The 21,520-nt window shown below is 45.3% G+C and overlaps 1 protein-coding gene and 1 pseudogene across 9 annotated transcripts in view; one reads left to right on the forward strand and one right to left on the reverse strand.

Moving 5' to 3' along the window:
* The window catches only part of PLAAT3 (phospholipase A and acyltransferase 3), a 31,245-nt gene that overhangs the window by 8,570 nt on the left and 1,155 nt on the right, over nucleotides 1–21,520 (reverse strand). For 7 of the 9 annotated variants that reach the window (XR_013359675.1, XM_077862107.1, XM_077862106.1 and 4 more), the window contains one exon: nucleotides 6,323–6,425. The exons of the other annotated variants lie outside the window; for them this stretch is intronic. Coding sequence is in view for 6 of the 7 variants with exons in the window: in XM_077862107.1 (XP_077718233.1) it covers nucleotides 6,323–6,425 (103 nt within the window). In the remaining variant the exon portion in view is untranslated. The remainder of the gene's footprint in view (nucleotides 1–6,322; nucleotides 6,426–21,520) is intronic. 9 annotated transcript variants of the gene reach the window in all.
* On the forward strand, nucleotides 2,949–3,498 carry LOC144292204 (peroxiredoxin-1 pseudogene; annotated as a pseudogene).

Genomic DNA, 21,520 nt, shown 5'->3' on the forward strand with positions numbered 1-21,520 from the left:
TTACTCTGCCATTAAAAAGGATGAGATCTTGCTCTTTGCAACAATATGGCAGACCTAGAAGGTTACTTGTGCTCAGTGAAAGAAGTCAGACAGAGGAAGACAAATACCATACGATTTCACTCATAAGTGGAATCCCAAAAACAAAAGAAGTGACTAAAGAAATGAAAAACAGAAACAGACCCATAAGACTAAACTGGTGGTTACAGAAGGGAAGGAGTGGGGAGATGGGAAAAAATGGGTGAAGGGGGTTGGGAGGTACTGGCTTCCAGCTATGGCATGAGTAAGTCATGATGATAAAAGACACAGCACAGGGAATATAGTCAGTGGTGGTGTACTAGCGTTGTATGGGACAGATAATGGCTACACTTGTGAGCACAGCACACCATGTAGACTTGTCCAGTCACTACCCTGTACACCTGAAACTAATATAACATCGTATGTCAACTACACTTCAATTTAAAAAAAGAAAAGAAAAGAAAACTCAAAGAAAGGGAGTCTAGGGTCAATACAAGGACCAGGATGGTGTGGAGGAAAGGCTGATGTCAGCACAGAGACTGGGCAAGTGTCCCAAGGCAGTCAACCTACACAATGTGAGCGTGCTTTGTTTGTGATGGCTGAAAGAGTGTGTGCGTACCAAAGAGGTAGGCCCCAGAGAGACCCACTATCCCTCGAAGAGCCTCTGCGGCCCTGCTGGGATGGGATCTCCAAGGCCTTTCCTGGCAGCGGAGGCACCCTGTTAGCTGCACAGGAACAGTCTTCCAGGTGACACCATGTGACAGGAACAAGCAATGGCAGGAGGGGCTGATCAGATTCCAGGCCTTTCCAAAGAGGACTAAGCCCCTTTGCCCTGAGTATATTCCTGAGATTTTAGAAAACCAGGGTAGTTCAGGCTTCCTACCAATAGGGCAGGAGGTGCTTGAAGGAGCCATTGGAGTAAAGAAAAGAAATGGTGCCATGCAGAGTTCTGAGTCTGTGGAGGGCGTCAATGTGGGAATGGGACCACGTGAGTTTCAGCCCCCAAGTAGGGAGGGTGGCAAGGCTGAGAAGGAGGTGAGGTAAGCAGGGTGCCTACACCACGAAACTTAAGGAGGCTCCACACTTCAGGGCTAGGCACGTACACAGTCAAACCCTAAGAGTAAGGCTTCCTTAAACCTTGCGCTGAGAGTGCCGCTCTGGGGGTGGTACACGAGGGCACGGGCTGATGATCAGAAACTCTGGGCTTGGATTCTGGCTGCATCACTGAGTGGTCTTGACATGCCACTTAACTTTGCTGAGCCAATGATGTGCAAGCCCCCAAATACCTACCAAAACTGATACACAAACACATATCAATATAGTTATTTAAAGCTCCTTTAAAAAAATTCCTTTCTATTTTTAAAGTTAGTCCATTAAGGAAAATATTAAACAATCACAGAAAGGGCACGTGGCTGTGGCACACATCTGATGAGTGAGTTTTGGAAAATGTCAGACTGGGTAGTGTAGCATCGTGGGTAAAGGCAGAGTTGAAAGTCAGACAGCCAGAGTTCGAGTCCCACTTGCACCACCTCCCACCTGCTGTGTGACCTTAGGCAAGGTGCTTAACTTCTGAGTCCCCAATTCCTTGTAGCACAGGGACAATAACAGCCCTTCCTGTCTCTACAGCACCATGGGGGCGGGGTGGGGGGCTGCAAGGGTTATGGGAGCTGGCCACGTACACAGCTTTCTCCAGGGCCTGGCACAGAGTGAGTGCCCAGCAGGTGTCAGCTGTCATTATCATCAGAGTTGTTCCTCAAGCTTCCTTCTAACTCAAATCTCTACCATGTTCTGAGTGGCATGAGTCAGTCTTGACCTATCTGGCAAGATTCCTGTGAAGTTCGAGTGAGAAGATGCATGTGGAAGCATCTTTTCCCTTTAAGGAGCATCATCTGTCTAATGACTGTGGCACACCTGTCCCCAGGATCCCTGCCATGTCCTCCCTGTCTCCTGTCCACCAGGGACATCCACTCAGTATAGTCAATGCTGCAGCCCTACTAGCGGGGTGGCGGGGTGGGGGGCAGTGCTCATCCAAGGTGCTGGAGATAGCAGCAATAAACTAGACAGTGCATCTGCATTTAAGTAGCTCACATTCTAGTGAGAAGACCCACCCCGACAATGAACAAATAGACAAAAGCAGGGACACCTGGGTGGCTCAGCAGTTGAGCGTCTGCCACCTTTGGCCCAGGATGTGATCCCACGGTCCTGGGATCGAGTTCTACTTTGGGCTTCCTGCGGGGAACCTGCTTCTCCCTCTGCCTATGGCTCTGCCTCTCTCTCTGTGTCTCTCATGAATGAATAAATAAAATAAACCTTTAAAAAATAAACAAAATCAGGTACTTTTAGGTTGAGAAAGTGTTATGGATCAGATTAAGTGAAATATTACAGGAGGGGATGACTCCGGAAGGCCCGGGAGGGAGGGCTGCTCCAGGGAATAGGTATTGAGTGGAGTCTGGAGTGATGGAAAGGAGGCAGCTATGCTGAGATCCAGGGAAGAGCATCACATACAGAAGGAAGAGCAAGGGCAAGAGCAAGAGCTTGGGAAGGGAGAGCATGGAATGCTCCAGAGGCCGTGGGAAGGTCAATGTGGTTGATGTCTAGAGACCCCAAGAGCACCGGAGAGAAAGATCTGGGTCAGAGAGGCAGGCAGAGGCCAGACCACACCAGGTCCAGTACAGACTCTGGGCCACAGTACAGACTTTGAAGCTTATTCTAAGTGTGATGAGAAAGCCGATCAAGAGCTCTAAGGGATGTCTTCTTCCTGACTGACTTTTGGTGAGTTCTGTCTCAGAGATGGTGAGAAGCACCCCCACACCCTGGTCATGGCCTTTTGCTCATCCCCCCAGGGACCTGTCTTACTCAACTTGGGGTGGTGTGATAGGGGAGGTGGCTGGGCAAGGTCTGGCACTCAAGAGTGGTTAGGTGCCAACAGCAAGATGTCTTCAGGAAATGCCAAAATTGGGCACCCTGGCCCAACCTTCAAAGCCATGGCCACTACACCAGATAGCCAGTTCAAAGGCATCAGCCTCTCCGACTACAAAGGAAAATACGTTGTGTTCTTCCTCCACTCTTTTGACTTCTCCTTTGTGTGCCCCATGGAGATCACTCAACTGCCGAGTGGCTGGTACTTCTGTGGATTATCATTTTTGTTATCTGGCATGAATCAACACACCCAAGAAACAAGGAGGGCTGGGACCCATGAACATTCCCCTGGTATCAGACCGCCATATGTACAATCACTCAGGAATATGGAGTCTTTAAGGCTGATGAATGTATCTCGTTCAAGGGCTTCTTTATTATTGATGATATAGGTTTGCTTTGGCAGATGACTGAGAATGACCCCCTTGTTGGCTCCTCTGTGGATGAGACTCTGAGACTAGTTCAGGCCTTCCAGTTAGCTGACAAGCATGAGGAAGTGGCTGGAAGCCTGGAAATGATACTATCAAGCCTGATGTGCAGAAGAGCAAATAATAATTCTCTAAGTAGAAGTAAGCACTTGGGCCCTTTAGTGCCAGGCTACAGTGGGCAGCCATGAAAACAAAATCTCTCTAGTACTACTATGATGCTTAAAACACAAGACTTTAGATTTGGTGCAGACATGGTCTGGGACAGAACAGGCCTTTCCTGAAGGGGCCAGGGAAGCCAGCCTTTCTTCCTCTGGAGGAAACAGTCTGACCTGTGCTATGGGCAGGCTAACTGATGTGTCCAGTAGTGGGACATCACTTTTGGTCTTTGTGGTTTCTATTAAACTTGAACTGATAGAAAGAAGAAGAAAGAGAAGAAGAAGAAGAAGAAGAAGAAGAAGAAGAAGAAGAAGAAGAAGAAGAAGAAGAAGAAGAAGAAGGAGGAGGAGGAGGAGGAGGAGGAGGTGGAGGAGGAGGAGGAGGAGGAGGAGGAGGAGGAGAAGAAGAAGAAGAAGAAGAAGAAGAAGAAGAAGAAGAAGAAGAAGAAGAAAGAAGGAAGAGAAGGGAGGAGAAGGAGAAGAAGAAAGAAGAAGAAGAAGAAGAAGAAGAAGAAGGAGGAGGAGGAGGAGGAGGAGGAGGAGGAGGAGGAGGAGAAAGAAGGAAGGAAGAGAAGGGAGGAGAAGGAGAAGAAAAAGAAGAAGAAGAAGAAGAAGAAGAAGAAGAAGAAGAAGAAGAAGAAGAAGAAGAAGAAGAAGAAGAGGGAGAAGAAGAGGGAGAAGAAGGAAGAAGGAAGAAGAAGGAGGAGGAGGAGAAGGAGAAGGAGAAGGAGAAGAACTTTAAGGAGAGAAATAACATAATCTGGTTTATACTTTAGAATGGTTGTGCTGGCTGCCCAGGGAAGGAGGGACTGGCCACAAGTGGGCAAGAGGCAGTGAGATCAGCAACAAGCTGCAGGAGCTTCAGATGGGTGCAACAGTGCAGACGGTGACAAGTGATTAGACCCAGAGTCCCTCGTGGAGAGAGAGACAACCAGATTTCCTGTTGCATTAGATACAGGGTGAAAAGCATTGAGGATGATACCTAGATTTTGGGCTCGAGCAGCTGTCATCCACCGGAGGCTTTCTTTCAGAGAATGTCAAGTTCAATGCACCAACTGTACACCCAAGTGGAGATGCCAAGTAATCAAGAGGTTATACAAGTCTGAAGCTAAGCAGGGAGGCCTGCGCTGAGGGGACGCTTAGGAAACACCCACCAATAGAAAGTATTGGAAGCCATGGGCCCAATGAGGCCACCTGAGAGAGTCAGGAAGAGGGATATGGGAGAGAAGGAGGAGCCCACATAGGAGACCAAGAAGGAAAGGCCCAGTGAAAGAGGAAGAAAGACAAGTGCCAGAGGAAGATCAGAGATGAAGATCTCATGTCAAATGCTACAAAGAAGCCAAGTAAGCCTTGACCAGAAAATTCACCTGTGGCTTCGTTAAGATGTGGAAAGTCTTTCGGCAGCCTTGATAAGCGCTACATTGGGAGGGGGCTAAGTAAGAGAGACTGGTGGAGGGAACCAAAGACAGAATGGCAAGAGGAAGTGATGAGGGCCACAGTGGACAATCAAAGATTCACTCTACAGGGAATTAGCTAGGGAAGACATGAGGTCGAGGGAGTGTTTGTTCATTTCATCAACAGGAGCTAGTACAGTGGTTTCTATGCCAGTAGGAATAATCTAGTAGAGAGTGGGACCATAATACAGGAGGTGAGGAATTTGAGGAGCACAGTGCTCACAAAAGAGAGCACCCAGGACCCACACATAGAGGTTGGCTTTTTAAACAAGGACAAGGCATTTTTCACATCTTAACAAAAGAAAAGGCAGACTGGGTGGGTGCAGTTGGTGGTGGTTTGGTTCACCGGAGCTGGGGAAGGTTCCATATACTCTGCTTACTTCTGATTTCTCTGTAAGTACAGGGTGAAGCCATTAGTTAGAGGTAAAAGGGGTGGGCAAAGATATGGCCAAGAATGTCCACAGCCACTATGTTCACAGCAGCCAAAACCTGGAATCCAATCCAACGTCCATTGGTAGAAGATGGGGTAACAATCTGAGGTATGTTCATATAACAGAAAATACACAGAATGAAAAAGAACTTCTCCTGCTATTCACGACCCAGTGACTCTCGCCGGCCTTACTTCTTTAGGGTAAGAAGCCAGACGTAAAAGAGCACAGAATCTGTGGCAAATCCTACGTGAAGGTCTAGAACAGGCAAAAATAATCTACGGCAAGAGAACTAGAGTAGTGGTTGTCTTTAGGGAAGATGAGAGGATGCTGAAGCAGCGTGTGGGAGCCTCTTAGGGTAGTGGATATGTTCTAGATCTTGATCTTGGTCATTGTTACACCGATGGAGACTTTTTTTTTAATTCACCAACTATACACTTTACTATATTTGTGCACTGTACTGTATTTATGTTATACTTCAGTTTAAGTAAAAAGTTTAAGAAAAGGGGTAGGGAATTCTCAGAATTCTCCTAGTTAAGTCCTCTTACCTTCAGTTTACAGTAAGTCAACCAAGACTGGAGAGTAGAAACTAGATTCATCACCAAGCCTGCTGCCCAAAAGCCCATGCTCTCTTAGGGAGGTTTACACTTAATAGGTGAATATTTGATAAAAACCCTTAATATTTAAAACTGTAAAAGCAGGGCCATCCCCTTGGAAACCCACCTCAGCCCCTAGGGGGAGCCCCTAGGGTTCCAAGGAGCAGAGTTTGAAAACCATGGCCCCACACCAACCTGCCTTGTTGCAGCACTCAGGAACCAACCATTGGTCGGGGATCAAGGAGAAACCTGGGGTCACCTGTTACCCACAGCTGCCCCATCTCCCTCTCCTCCCAGCCCTGGCACAGCAGAGGCCCTTAGCACCCTTACTTGGGGGCGCCAGGTGGACCACGTATCCATCGCCAACGTAGATGGCCCAGTGTCTGTAGAAAGGGCGGAAAATCTCAATCAGGTCTCCAACTTTGGGCTCTGGCTGCAAAACCAACAAGAAGGCTGTTAGAGGGATGCCTGAGTGGCTCAGTGGTTGAGTGTCTGCCTTCAGCTCACGTTGTTGATCCCAGGGTCCTGGGATTGAGTCTTGCATCGGGCTCCCTATGGGGAGCCTGCTCTCCCTCTGCCTGTGTCTCTGCCTCTCTCTGTGTGTCTCTCATGAATAAATAAATAAAAATCTTTATAAATCAATCAATCAATCTGCAAGTGAGTATTACAAATAGCAGGAAAAAAATATCTTTTCACAGATATGCTATGGATAAACCATGTTCTCTTATGCAGTAATTGTAGTTAGTCTGGCAAAAATAACGCAGCCAGGCCTCACTGAGAACCTATTTCAAAACAATGGACAATAGTTGCAATTTATGAATCCCACTTGTTTTCCAGAATAAAAGAAAAAAGAATATTGTTTGGTAAGAATTAAGTGGCCTTCAGAAATCCTCAAAAGGGAATTTAACTGGGGGAGGGAGGTCTCCATGAATAGCAAGGACATAAAGACAAAGCAGGGATCCAGCCCTCGGGAACACTACTGATTGAACAGGAGACAATGTGAATATCCATAGTATGATGTCAAGTAAGGAGCAGTCAGGGGGTACACGGACCCAAAGAGCTCGCTGTGTTCCAGACAAATACCAAGGAAAGGAGGCCTAATGTAGAAAGATGTCTGAAAACAAATTTTCTTATTATAATAACAAAAATATCTATAAAGAAATTCAAACCCTATAGACATTAAACACCACAAGATAATGGAGCAGCAACTGTGTGGTGCTGAGTAAAAGAAACCATACCCAAAAAGCACAGCAAGTATTCTCCCATTTATGCCCCATTCCAGAAAAAGCATCACCTTAGGACAGAAAAATGACCAGTGATTGCCAAGGACAAGGAGTGAGGAGGGGAGCTGCCAACAACAGGGCAGGGGGGAACTGGAGGCAACTAAACTCTCTGTACTGTTCTGTGTGTGTGACAGCAGTGACAGTTGTGCAATGTATGTGTTGATTAAAACTCATAGAGGGCATCTGTGTGGCTCAGGGTTTGAGTGTCTGCCTTTGGCTCAGAGTGTGATCCTGGGGTCCTGGGATCGAGTCCCACATCGGGCTCCCTGCATGGAGCCTGCTTCTCCGTCTGCCTATGTCTCTGCCTCTCTCTCTCTGTGTCTCTCATGAATGAATAGATAAAATCTTTTTAAAAAATAATAAACCCATAGAAATGAACACTAATGGGGTGTCCAGCTGGCTTGGTCAGTGGAGCAAGTGACTCTTGATTTCAGCATCATGAGTTCCAGCCCCAGGCTGGGTGTAGAGATTGATAAAACAAATATGTAAACTTTTAAAAATACAATAAAATTATTATTAAAGAAATAAATGAACACTAAAAGGGATAAATTAGACTTTGGTTTTGTTTGAACAAAATTTTTAAAATTTCTTAACAATTTTAATGGGTATCTATAGTTTAAAAGGCAAAAAAAATTTTTGATTTTTAAAATACACAAATTCCTTGCCCTTTATAAGGGCAAAGGTACCTATTTCTGAAGAGGCACAAGGCCACGCATAATTCCACTCAAGGACACTTCTATTTATTTGTTTATTTATTTATTTATTTATTTAATTTTTTTTTTGGACACTTCTTTTTAAAAATGAAAGGTGGTGTACTGACCAGGAGAGCCCAAGTTTCTAACTAGTGCAAGGACTCAATGTTCACATGGCAACAGGGATAAGCTTTTAGATATAGAGCCAAGTGGAAAAATGAGAATGCCCTCTGCAATGCAACACCACTTCTATAAATTAAAGATACACACATGCAAATCAATGATACTTGTCTTATAAGAACCAAACCTGAAAAGCTCATTTTAAAAAACCAACGAGAACAGAATCCTATGGACTAGAGAACATACATTAAATACTCCAGAATGCTGGCTATTGAGAAGATGGGGTACAGGATGATGGTATCAGGGAACCAAAAACCCACAAGAGAGGGGGGCCTTGTAGGGACCAGTGAGGACAGGGTGCCATGAACTAAGAATATGAATGACTTCACTCTCCATCATAAGATCTAACTAGAATAACAATAACTGAATGATACACACGAGCCATCTCAACAGAATCAAAGTGAAGAACTCAAGGAATCAGGTTATAAAATTAGAAGTATGAGAACCACAAGTGCCAAATTGGTGCCTCCGCTTATTTTTGTATGCAAGCTAAGAATGGGTTTTGGTTGTTTGTTTGTTTGTTTTTTTTTAAGATTTTATTCATTTGAAAAAAAAAAAAAAAGATATTATTCATTTGGGCAGCCCCGGTGGCACAGCGGTTTGGCGCCGCCTGCAGCCCGGGGTGTGGTCCTGGAGACCCTGGATCGGGTCCCGCGTCGGGCTCCCTGCATGGAGCCTGCTTCTCTCTCTGCCTGTGTCTCTGCCTCTCTCTCTCTCTCTCTCTCTCTGTCTCTGTCTCTATGAATAAATAAATAAAATCTTTTTAAAAAAAGATTTTATTCATTTATTTGAGAGAGAGAGAGAGAGAGAGAACAAGCTGGTGGGGAGAGACAGAGGGAGAAGCAGACTTCCAGGACCCTGGGATCATGACACGAGCAGAAGGCACACTTAACCAACTGAGCCACCCAGGTGCCCCAGGCTAATAGTTTTTACATATTTTAAATGATTGGGGAAAAGTCAAAAGAAAAATGATGTTCTGTGCACATGAAATTATATGGAATTCACACTTCAGTGTCCACAAAGCTATATTGGCACACAGCCACCTCCATTCATTTATGGATGCAATGGAGACCCTGTGACCTACAAATCGTAAAATCTTCACTATCTGGCCCTTTACAGAAAAAGTTTGCCAGCTCCTGTTATAAAAGGATTGACAGGGGATCCCTGGGTGGCTCAGCGGTTTACCGTCTGCCTTAGGCCCAGGCTGTGATCCTGGAGACCCAGGATCGAGTCCCACGTCGGGCTCCCTGCATGGAGCCTGCTTCTCTCACTGCCTGGGTCTCTGCCTCTCTCCCTCTTTCTGTGTCTCTCATGAATAAATACAATCTTAAAAAGAAAAAAAAAAAAAAAGGATTGACAGCGATGCCTCCTTCACTCAGCTTGATCCACAGTCCCAGGGATTTGTTTGGCAAGTGGTTCTTTGTCTAGGAAGGGGGCCAAAAGGAGGCTACCTGTTGGGGGAAGGGAAGCTACCTCTCCAGGCCAGGGCTCAGGGGACCAGCCCGCACAGTAACCAGGGCTCTACGATGCAATGCCGGCTCTAACAATGGCAAAGCTGAGACTCTGTGCCCATGGGATTTTGGAACAAAAAGTCTTTAACCTTCCCACACAAGCAGAGTTACAAAGAACTGAATAACCACCATTTTCCTTAGCAAGCAAAACAAGGAACAATTTCTGGCCTCTGAAATTACTGGGAAAACAACATAAATAATCATTAATAAGAACCAATTAAATAAATGATCCTGCATCCATATGCACATACAGCCATTAGAGAAAACAAGGTGGAGTTATGTGAGCAGTCATGGAACTGGTTGAAAAAAAAAACACATTGAAAATCATTATTATCCTACTTTTGCTTAAAATATGTTTTTATGTATTGGAAGTAAAATGTACTATACACTCTGCATGATCTGAGGAAAATGCACCAAATTGTTGTATATGAGATATAGTGGGGGTTTGGGATTCAGAGACTTTAACATGTTATTTTATTTGTTTGTTTTTTCCCACTACGAGTTACTTTCACATTAAAAACTTTTTAAGATTTTTTAGATGGGAGGGACACTTGGGTGGCTCAGAAGTTGAGCATCTGCCTTGGGCTCAGGTTGTGATCCTGGGTCAGGGATCGAGTCCCACATCAGGCTCCCTGCAGGGAGCCTGCTTCTCCCTCTTACCTGTGTCTCTGCCTCTCTCTCTGTGTCTGTCACGAGTAAATAAATAAAATCTTTTTTTAAAAAAAGTTTTTATCATTACCTGTTATGTTCAGACTCTCTTTAAGGGAATATGATTGCCTACAATCCCAGCTGCCCAGACAGCTATATTTCATACCCTGTACTACTGCCTCCCACCTCAGCCAGCTGGACCTAAAGAAGGCATGGGGTCCCAAGCAGATCTCATCCTATGATCCTCCATGATCAGTGAAGCCAGGCCAATCAAGTCCACACACAATCCCATTTTACCCCCTTGTCACTCTTGCTCTCCCTCTTGCTCTCATTCAAAAATCTGAACCAAGAAATGGGTGAGAGGGGATAGCTTTTTGGCAGTGGTAGCTAAAGCTAGAAAGTCATGATGTAGAGGAGGCAAGAGAGATTTCACTGGATCATGGGCCAAACCAAGGGTGGGAGGAGAGAATGCCAACTCTGGCCATATAGTAGACCGTTCGATAGTGGGAGGAAAAGAAGCAGGCAAATCAAAAATAGCTAGCTGCGTCACATCAGTGATGGGGCACTAATTTGGAGACACACTAACTCTACTAGCTGAGGTACCTGGAACCACCTTGATCCTGCACTGCCTCCCAGCTCCTTGTTATTATAGCTCTAGTTCTTAGATTTTCATAAGAGTCCCTTTACCTCTCCACATGGGTCCTTAAACTAAAACTTCTTTACTTGAGCTAGCTTAAGTGGGCTGCTTGTTAGTTATAGCCAGACCAATACATTCTATGCATTGAAAAAAACACACAAACTGCTATGATCAACTGGAAGAAAATGATAGAAAAACAGTATCTTTAATATATAAAGAGTTATTAGGAATCAACTAAAAATTTAAATAACAAAATAGAAAAAAATGGACAATGAACATGATAAATAATTTTAAAAGGAGAAATATATTATTACCACTAATATAAATAAACATATTCTACCTCACTAGCAATCAAATAAATGCAAATTAAAACTGGTTTGTGATGAAATTAAAATACTAATATTAAATACAAGAAAAGATACAAATAAACACCTCATTCATTGATGGTAATAAAAATCAGTAGAACTTTTCTGAGGGGCCATTTGGCAATTTGTATTACTAACCTTAAAAATCTCATACTCTTTGACCCAACTTCTATTTATAAACCAGATCTTAAGTAAATAATCTGAAAGGGTCACAAAAATCGTGAAGTTACATCTAATGGAGAAACATCAGATACCTAAAAAGTCCTACATGAAGGGAAGCCCGGGTGGCTCAGCAGTTTAGTGCCGCCTTTAGCCCGGGGTGTGATCCTGGAGACCTGGGATCGAGTCCCATGTCAAGATCCCTGCATGGAGCCTGCTTCTCCCTCTGCCTATGTCTCTGCCTCTCTCTCTCTCTCTCTCTCTGTGTCTCTCATGAATAAATAAATAAAATTTTTTTTAAAAATCCTACATGAAAATATTATTTAACTCTTGCCATATTTATATACTAGGATATTATAGGCTATGTTTTAAGTTTTTAAAAAAATACTTAATGACAATAAATGTCCATACCTAATGATTAATTTAAAAGCTTTATACAAAACAGGGCAGCCCAGGTGGCTCAGCAGTTTAGCGACATCTTTAGTCCAGGGTGTGATCCTGGAGATCTGGGATCAAGTCCCACATCAGGCTCCCTGCATGGAGCCTGCTTCTCCCTCGGCCTGTGTCTCTGCCTCTGTGTGTGTGTGTGTGTTTCATGAATAAATAAATAAAATCTTAAAAAAAAAGCTTTATACAAAACAGTATATTTTTTTAAACTTCGCTTAAAAAAGAAAACACATAAAGAAAGCTGTGGAAATACACCAAAATGTAAACAGTGTTTATTATCAGACAGTGACATTTAGGGTATTGATTTCTTCTTTAATTCTTTTCTAGTTTTCCAAAATGTTTAAATACATCTATATTCATTTTATTTTTTTAAAGATTTTATTTATTTATCCACAAGAGACACAGAGAGAGAAAGAGGAAGAGGCAGAGACACAGGCAGAGGGAGAAGCAGGCTCCATGCAGGGAGCCCGACGTGGGACTCGATCCCAGGTCTCCAGGATCACGCCCTGGGCCAAAGGCGGCGCTAAACCACTGAGCCACCCGGGCTGCCCCTATATTTATTTTAGAATCACACATGTGCAAAAACAAAACTCTGACAAACATTAGTGTGTTCAATTTAGGGTAATCCATACAACTACCACTATGTAACCAAATAAATACAGCAAAACAGACTGGAAGGATATATACCAACATCTTCACAGAGATTCCTTCTGGGTGCTGGGGCTCGGGGTGGTTATTGGCATTATTTTACTTCTTTCTTTTTCTGTATTTTCCAGTTCTCCTGCAATTAGTGCCTTTAAGTTCATAGCATGCTTCCCAACATTTTATTAAGAAAAATTTTCAAACATAGAATTTAAATTGCCAAATGTTTCTAATGGCTGAGGAATATTCCATTGTATACATAGACCACAGCTTCTTGATCCATTCATCTTTCCATGGACACCGAGGTTCCTTCCCAGTTTGGCTATTGTGGACATTGCTGCTAGAAACATCGGGGTGCAGGTGTCCCGGCATTTCCCTGCATCTGTATCTTTGGGGTAAATCCCCAGCAGTGCAACTGCTGGTCGGAGGGCAGGTCTATTTTTAACTCTTTGAGGAACCTCCACACAGTTTTCCAGAGTGGCTGCACCAGTTCACATTCCCACCAACAGTGCAAGAGGGTTCCCCTTTCTCCACATCCTCTCCAGCATCTGTTGTTTCCTGTCTTGTTAGTTTTCCCCATTCTCACTGGGGTGAGGTGGGATCTCATTGTGGTTTTGATTTGTATTTCCCTGATGGCCAGTGATATACAATGGAATATTCCTCAGCCATCAGAAATGACGAATACCCACCATTTGCTTCAAGGTGGATGGAATTGAAGGGTATTATGCTGAGTGAAGTCAATGGGAGGAGGACAAACATTATATGTTTCATTCATAAGGGGAATATAAAAAATAGTGAATGGGAATAAAGGGGAAAGGAGCGATGAGTGAAAATATCAGCGAGGGAGACAGAACATGAGAGGCTCCTAACTCTGGGAATCGAACAAGGGGTAGTGGAAGAGGAGGTGGGCGGGGGGTTGGGGTGACTGGGTGATGGGCACTGAGGGGGGCACTTGGAGGGATGAGCACTGGGTGATATGCTATATGTTGGCAAATTGAACTCCAAATAAATCAATAAATAGCCAAACGTTCAACACTGAAAGCATTTTTTAATGAATATCTGTATATCGGCAGCCCCGGTGGCACAGCGGCGCCGCCTGCAGCCCAGGGTGTGATCCTGGAGACCCAGGATCGAGTCCCACATCGGGCTCCCTGCATGGAGCCTGCTTCTCCGTCTGCCTGTGTCTCTGCCTCTCTCTCTCTGTGTCTCTATGAATAAATAAATAAATAAAATCTTTAAAAAAAATCTGTATACCCAACCACCTAGATTCTACTCTTGTGTTACTGTATTTGCTTTATCACAAATATGTCCACCTACTCATTTCACCTGTAGAGTATCTTTAAACTCTTCTTTTAAACTCAAATGGTCAGCATTCTGCGAAAAGCAGAGGTTAAACCCTGGGGGAGTCCAGGACAATAACAAAAGCAATAATGTTGTGTGATGTGCTTTGACTGTGCTCTAGAGCTCACTGGGTTCCTAACTCCGAGCCTGCAGCCTTCATCCCCAGCTGTGGTTCTCAGACTCCAGCCTGCACACAAATTACAGGAGAGAGGGTTGCATGCAGAATCACTGGGCACTTTTAACAAATACTCTTTCCTGCCCTAAGGCCATGGTATAAGCAGTTGACAACACCCCATGAGAATCCCTTCACCTTGGGGATGCCCATCTCTGCCCAGTAGGATCAAGGAACTCATTCATTTATTCATTCTCTCAACAGATGCTCACAGAGCTAGAAGCCAGGCACCAACCTATGTACCTGGGCTGTGTTTATGAACAAAGATCCCTGCCTTCATGAGCTTTTTGTTCAGTACCAGGGAGAGAGAGAACATTTTTATTTTATTTTAAACCTTAGTAAATAAGTAAATCATCTAGAATATTAGAAGAGATACCAAATAGAAACAAAAAGAAAGAAAAGGTAGAGCAGTGTTAAAGCAGCTGGCGGGGGGGATGGGGTAGGTGCGAGGGCTGCAACATTAAATTGCAGGTCATTTGGCTGGAGTGGAGGGGCCACAGGAGAGGTGTTGAGCGCAGGATGGAGAGAGGTGTTTGCTGATGGCTCAGACAAGAGGGGCAATGGGGATGAAAAATACCAGGTTCTGGATCTCTGTGCTGGTCAAACCAACAAGATTTGCTGATGGAATGAGGGTGGGGCATGAAGGAAAGTGGAGTCCAGATCAGCCCAGGGTTTCTGGCCAGGACAAATGGGAGGCAGAATGAGCAGGCTGGGGACAGACAGAGCCGGCTAGGGAATAGTGGGCACGCCTGCTTGGGCCGTTGGGCGAGCCGTCTGCCAGGTAGCCAAATGGAGAGGCGAGGGGGCAGCTGACTACGTGAAGGTCAGGAGTGAGCTCCAGGGTGAGGGTCATTGGTGACCTTTATGATGTGGAGGCCAAAACCAGGCAGGAATGGGCGTTAAGGAAAAGGAGTGGGGAGGAGCTGCAGGTAATGCTAGGAAAGGCAGCGCCTGAGATTTTTGTTGAAGTCCTGAAGTTGAGAGGGGCCATGTACGGAGTAAAGCTAGAATTCAAACCCGAATCCTACACTCTGAACCCTCACGTCCTCCTGCAATCAGAGAAGGTGCTGGGGAGGGGGTGGCCTCAGGGGGCTGATGGAGACAGGTAAGCAGGGGTGCAAAAGCACAGCTGAGAGGGGAGTGCTGGGTGTCCATGGGGGCATTTTTTTCTGCTGTGTAGCCCAGAGTGAGAACCAGAGAAGAGGGCATCTGAGGGCAGAGAGCAGTGACCCTGAAGGCCAGGCTGAGATGAGCAGACATACCTCATTCTGTGGTGGGAAACCTGAGGCTAAGGGGGATGAGCTCACTTACCCAGGGTCAGCCTGAAAATGGCAAAGGGGCTGCTGGAGCCCCAGCCTCCTCCCCCACCGCAGGGAGAAAAGAGACAGTGGAGCCCCCCACTCCCTCATCCCCACATAACCCTCCACACTCACCCCTGTGGTTCTGACCCAGCGTGAGCCCCTCAGCTGTGGGCACTGAACAGGGACCAGAGGGCATAGCCATGACACTGGCATAGCCATGACACGGGCCGAAACAAAACAAAAAGAAGGTTTTTCTTGGGGCACCTGGCTGGTGTAGTCATTGGAACGTGCAACTCTAGATCTTGGGGTCATGGGCTCAAGCCCTACATTGGGTGTGGAACCTACTTACCAAAAAAAAAAAAAAAAAATATATATATATATATATATATATATATATATATATATATGAAAATATATATATATAACAATAATATATATTTTAAGCCTTTTTCTTTCATTTAAGGCCACTATGGAAGTGCTCTGATCCACACACATCTGGCCCCATTTAGCCCCACCAGTCAGAACTTAGCAGTTTTGCTTTTTTAATGAAATATTTCGGATGTACAAACAAATACAGAAAGTAGGCTCCTGAGCATGACTCATGAGCTTGTCTATATCAAGATGAGTTTCGTCTTCAGAAAAAGCATCCTGACTACAGCCTTGGGGCTCCAGGGCCAGACAGCCTGGGCTCAGATTTGGGCTCTACGACTTACTAACTGCACAGCCTTGGACAAGTTACCCAGCCTCAATTTCCCCAGCCGTAATATGAGAATAATTTGTGGGGTTGTCCTGAGGATCAAATGTGTTAATATCTATAAAACATTCAGCAAATACCACCTAGTACATAGGAAGACCTCTGTAAACACTGGTTTCTGCTGCCACTGTCCTTGGGGTGTTTTTGTTAGGTTTGATTTGGAAAGTTCTCAGCTCCAGGACCAGCTGGAGGTGCCATGGAGGTTGTGAAATCCAGAGAGCAGATTCTCCTTGTTTCGAAAACCACGAGCTGTGATAAGTGTGGAAATCCCCTGCGTGTGGAATCTCGGCCCCTGCGTGTCTGATACTCTGGGGAATGCCTGGAAAATTACCAGAAAGGCTGAAGTCCAGCATGAGTGCTGAGAAGGGACTTCCTAGCAAAGACTTGGTAGCTTGGTGCTAAGGTTTGAGGAAGAGAAGAAACCTGTGAGGGGCTGGGCATGAATCCCATCCATCAGAGGCTGCTTTTTCAAAAGCAGAACCCAAGCCCACCCAAGACTCAGCCCCCGTCTGCTCTACTGCTGTGTGACCTTCAGGAGTCACCTAACCTCTCTGAGCTTCTCTAGTATGATATGGCCATCCAGACCCATCCAGCAGAGTTCACGTGTGGAGTAAATGAGATCGTGGGGCAAAAGCTGTGAAACCAATTACACCTGTGAGAGGTTGAGGCCTTGTGCCCTGTCCCTACCAGGCACCCCTGCCCTGGGTTAGGTGGGTGCAGGGAGCATGACCTGACTGCCCATACTCCCCAGCCTCAGGTCCAGAGAGAAGGTAGAGGAGAAGCTGGACTGACATATCCCCTCTCCCCTTGCCAGTTGCTGGGAGAGAACAGTGGCAACTCCAGTGAGTACCAGGTCCTGCCTGTTGGCCCCAAAGGTCATGAGTAGTATAGAAAAAGGAGGCAAAATTTGTAAGGCCTCCCAGGCTCTTGACATCCAGGCCCAAGGCCTGTGCTATGTATGAGTCCAGCCTCACTCCACATGAATCAGGACTGCCTCCTAACTCATCTGGAAACCACCACCGCCACCAGGCACCACTTGGCACACAGGTTATCTGAAACTCTTCTTTCGTTTTTAATTTATTTTTTTTAATTTTTATTTATTTATGATAGTCACACACACACAGAGAGAGAGAGAGAGAGAGAGGCAGAGACACAGGCAGAGGGAGAAGCAGGCTCCATGCACCGGGAGCCCGACGTGGGACTCGATCCTGGGTCTCAGGATCGCGCCCTGGGCCAAAGGCAGGCGCCAAACCGCTGCGCCACCCAGGGATCCCCGTTTTTAATTTATTTATTCATGAGAGACACAGAGAGAGGCAGAGACACAGGCAGAAGGAGAAACAGGTTTCCTGCGGGGAACCCGATGTGGGACTTGATCCCAGGACCCCAGGATCATGACTTGAGCTGAAGGCAGATGCTCAACCAACTGAACCACCCAGGCGCCCCAGCAGGTGCAAATAAATCCCTACTACATGCTTTGATGTCACCCTTTTCCATGTAAGTTTCTTTTAAAAACTCTCCCTGACCTCTCCTTGCCTGAGGATTCTTTCCTTTGTGCTGCCTCCCTTGTGCTTGACCACAAGCCCCAGTAAAGCCTGGCCTGGAACTCCCGTTTGGCCTCTTACCAATTTCTGTTGTTTAGACAGCCCAAGGGCCCAGTTCAGTACCAATATTATGGAGCTCCAGTTTCACTCTGGATATTCACTTCCCCAGCACCAAGCCAAAGACAGCAGGGCTGGAGAAGCAGAGGCAAAGGCTCCTGGCCTGCTCATTCTAAGCCAATTTGGAACACACAGAGGAGAGAAATGATCAGCGCTGGCATTGACCAGGATGCATCACAGGCTAGACGAAAGGCTCAGAAAAACCCAGGCCTGGATAGTAGACATGCAGCCTCTGCATCCCAGGGAGATCTGGGCAGCTGCTCTCACAGCAAATGACATTTGTCAAGCCCTAAATGTCAGGCAGCAGCATACTCAAAACAGTGGGGAGGTGGGAGCTGTATTCCCTGGGTGCAAATAGGGATAAGTTGTCCATAGAAAATTTTAGAACAATAAGAACACACCATGGGGCACCTGGGTGGCTCAGTTGGTTGGGCATCTGACTTTGGCTCAGGTCATGATCTTAGGATCCTAGGATCGCCAGGTGGTCAGGTCGGGCTCCCTGCTCACCGTGGAGTCTGCTTCTCCCTCTCCAACTGCCCCTCCCCCTGCTCATTCTCTCTCTCTCTCTCTCTTTCTCTTTCTCAAATAAAAAAAATTAAAAATCTTAAAACAAAACAAAACCCCATATGAGCACACCAAGAATCAATCTGCTGTGTATCATTATGAGGTACCAACAATTTTAAAGAATATTAGTGATAAAATACTACTTCCCCAACAAAGCTATTTCCTTGAAGTTCTAGTTGCTGCAGTTACAATTGAGATTAATTATATTCATGAGCCTCAGGGCACTTGCATGGCTCCATGGCTGAGTGGCTGCCTTTGGCTCAGGGCGTGATCCCAGGACCCTAGGATGGAGTCCCACATGGGGCTCTCTGCAGGGAGCCTGCTTCTCCTTCTGCCTGTGTCTCTGCCTCTCTATGTCTCTCATGAATAAATAAATAAGATCTTTAAAAAACAATTATATACATGAGCCTCAAATAAGCACATTTTTATTTCTGCTTCATTAAAAAACTTTGTCTTGGGATCCCTGGGTGGCGCAGTGGTTTGGCGCCTGCCTTTGGCCCAGGGCGCGATCCTGGAGACCCGGGATCGAATCCCACATCGGGCTCCCGGTGCATGGAGCTGGCTTCTTCCTCTGCCTATGTCTCTGCCTCTCTCTCTCTCTCTGTGACTATCATAAATAAATAAAAATTTAAAAAAAAAAAAGATTTAAAAAATAAATAAATAAATAAATAAATAAATAAAAATAAAATAAATAAAAATTTTGTCTTCTATGTGGAAATTCAATCGGGGAACACCTAGTCCTATAGTCTGCAGACACACAAGACTCAGCTACTGTCCCAATAGTAGGTTCCAAGGGGCTCAGAGTGGCCCAAGCTCATGCTGGGCATGGCTTTTGTGCCGATTTTCAAGGTCCTACATTTTCCTATGTTTTAACACAGAAGACAGAAGAGTCGGCTCACCCAGTGCCAGAATAAGCTAAAAGAGAAATGAATACCTTTTACCGAGAACTAGACTTATTCTAAAGCTGTAGATTAAATAAACGTCAGTGCCCACTATCATTCAACCATTTTCTCTGATTTTTTTCTCATGAAGGAAAACTTGGGAGAGTTTTGCCAAATAAGATAAAAGGTTATGATTAATTTTCTGTTGATGATGGTTTAGCAAAAATGTTTCAAAAAAATGTTTCACATGTAGAGATATTTAAAAGCCACTAGATTGATTTTTTTTTTTAAAAGACAGGTAGTATTGCAGTTTCTGGAATTTATTCTGAAATATGACTTTTAAAAAAAAAGATTTTATTTATTCATTCATGAGAGACACAGAGAGAGAGAGAGAGAGAGGCAGAGACACAGGCAGAGGGAGAAGCAGGATCCATGCAGGGAGCCCGATGTGGGACTCGATCCCGGGACTCCAGGCTCACGCCCTGAGCCGAAGGCAGTGCTAAACCGCTGAGCCACCTGGGCTGCCCTGAAATATGACTTTTATGAATCTCTGACAAACCTCCCCTAATATTTAAGACTTTCCCTAGTTGTATATCTGTGGTTTCATGTGAGCGGAGCCTTTGAAATTAAAATTAATAAAAAATCCTCCTCAGTCAGCTGTGAGCAAAGATGGATGGACAAATTGAGCTCAACTGAATACCAAGCATGAGTATGCAAAGACCAACCTTGACAAAGTCACAGACAACTTTCCAGGAGAAAAAGTTCCCAAACAGAAACTGTAATGTTGCTATTATTTATGACTATGACCAACTTACATTCAAGAGTAAGCTTTCTTTCAAAACTACATTAATGCAATTAAAAACTCATTTTTTAAAAAAAGATTTTGTTTATTTATTCATGAGAGACAAAGAGAGAGAGAGAGAGGCAGAGACACAGGCAGAGGGAGAAGCAGGCTCCACTCAAGGAGCCTGATGCGAGACTCCATCCTGGGACTGCGGGATACATGCCCTGAGCCAAAGGCATATGCTCAATCGCTGAGCCACCCAGGCATCCCTAAAAACTCGATTTTTTAAAGCAATCTCTATACCCAACATGGGGCTCAAACCCACAACCCCAAGATCAAGAGTCACAGACTCCGTTGACTGAGCCAGCCAGGTGCCCCAAATTAAAAACTCGTAATCCATTACTTTTTTCTATTTTTTGCCATAACCTTTACTTTATTTTTCACTTTTTTACTTTTGCACTGGCATGATTTCATATACAAAGTTCAATAAAAGAAAGTTTTCACTGTTTCTTTTGTGGATATTATTACTATTCATTTCATGATTATTACTGAAAATAGTGTTGTCAGATAAGGGAGAGGGATATTTAAAATGGGCACTCCAGGCATCAAACGTGGCCAGGTAATCCTGATATCAGTCACTGTGGCATCTTTCTGTAGATTGAAATAACAGTGAAATTTCAGTTGAGCACTTAACACGTGTAGGAAGCCCTATTTGGAGCAGGTCCTATGTCGTCAATCCTATATATCTTCACTCTGGAGAACAGAGTGGATTTGAAACATGAAGTGCTCAGAACAGCACCTGGCACACATGTGCCACAGCAAGTGCTGGGGGGGGTGGGGGGACACCACCCCTGGTGAGTGGAAGGCAACAGCCAGTGCCCTGAATCTCCTGGTAGCAGGTTTTGCCAGGTTGAAAGGAAGCATTTGCCACGCCCCTTTATGATTTCTGAACCACATCGCAGGTTAGAAAAAGAAAAAGTGGGATCCCTGGGTGGCGCAGCGGTTTAGTGCCTGCCTTTGGCCCAGGGCACGATCCCGGAGTCCCACGTCGGGCTCCCGGTGCATGGAGCCTGCTTCTCCCTCTGCCTGTGTCTCTGCCTCTCTCTCTCTGTGTGACTATCATAAATAAATAAAAATTAAAAAAAAAAAAAGAAAAAGAAAAAGAAAAAGAAAAAGTGAAAGCCTGGAAATTGCTGGGAGGGCAGGTCATGGGATAAGTCAGCTGAGACCAGAAAAGGTCTGGGAAAAGGTCAGACCCGAGTAGGGCTTAGGGCAGCAGTCTAGTCTCAGACATCTGGCGCCAGGAGCCAGTCCAGGTGTTGCGGTCTAACTCGGGAAGGCGGCCCAGGGCCTTCCGGGGGGCAGGCCCCCCGCTTGCTGCCTCCCTGGTCCTGGAGGTCCTGCCTTCCTGGCATTGGTTTCAGGCAGGTGCACACGCAAGAGCAAGTAGTAAGTAAGACGCCCGGACCAGGTGCGGGCGAACCCACACCAGACACCTGCTGCCCAGAG

The sequence above is a fragment of the Canis aureus genome, chromosome 21 (assembly GCF_053574225.1).
Source record: "Canis aureus isolate CA01 chromosome 21, VMU_Caureus_v.1.0, whole genome shotgun sequence".
Taxonomy (NCBI): domain Eukaryota; kingdom Metazoa; phylum Chordata; class Mammalia; order Carnivora; family Canidae; genus Canis; species Canis aureus.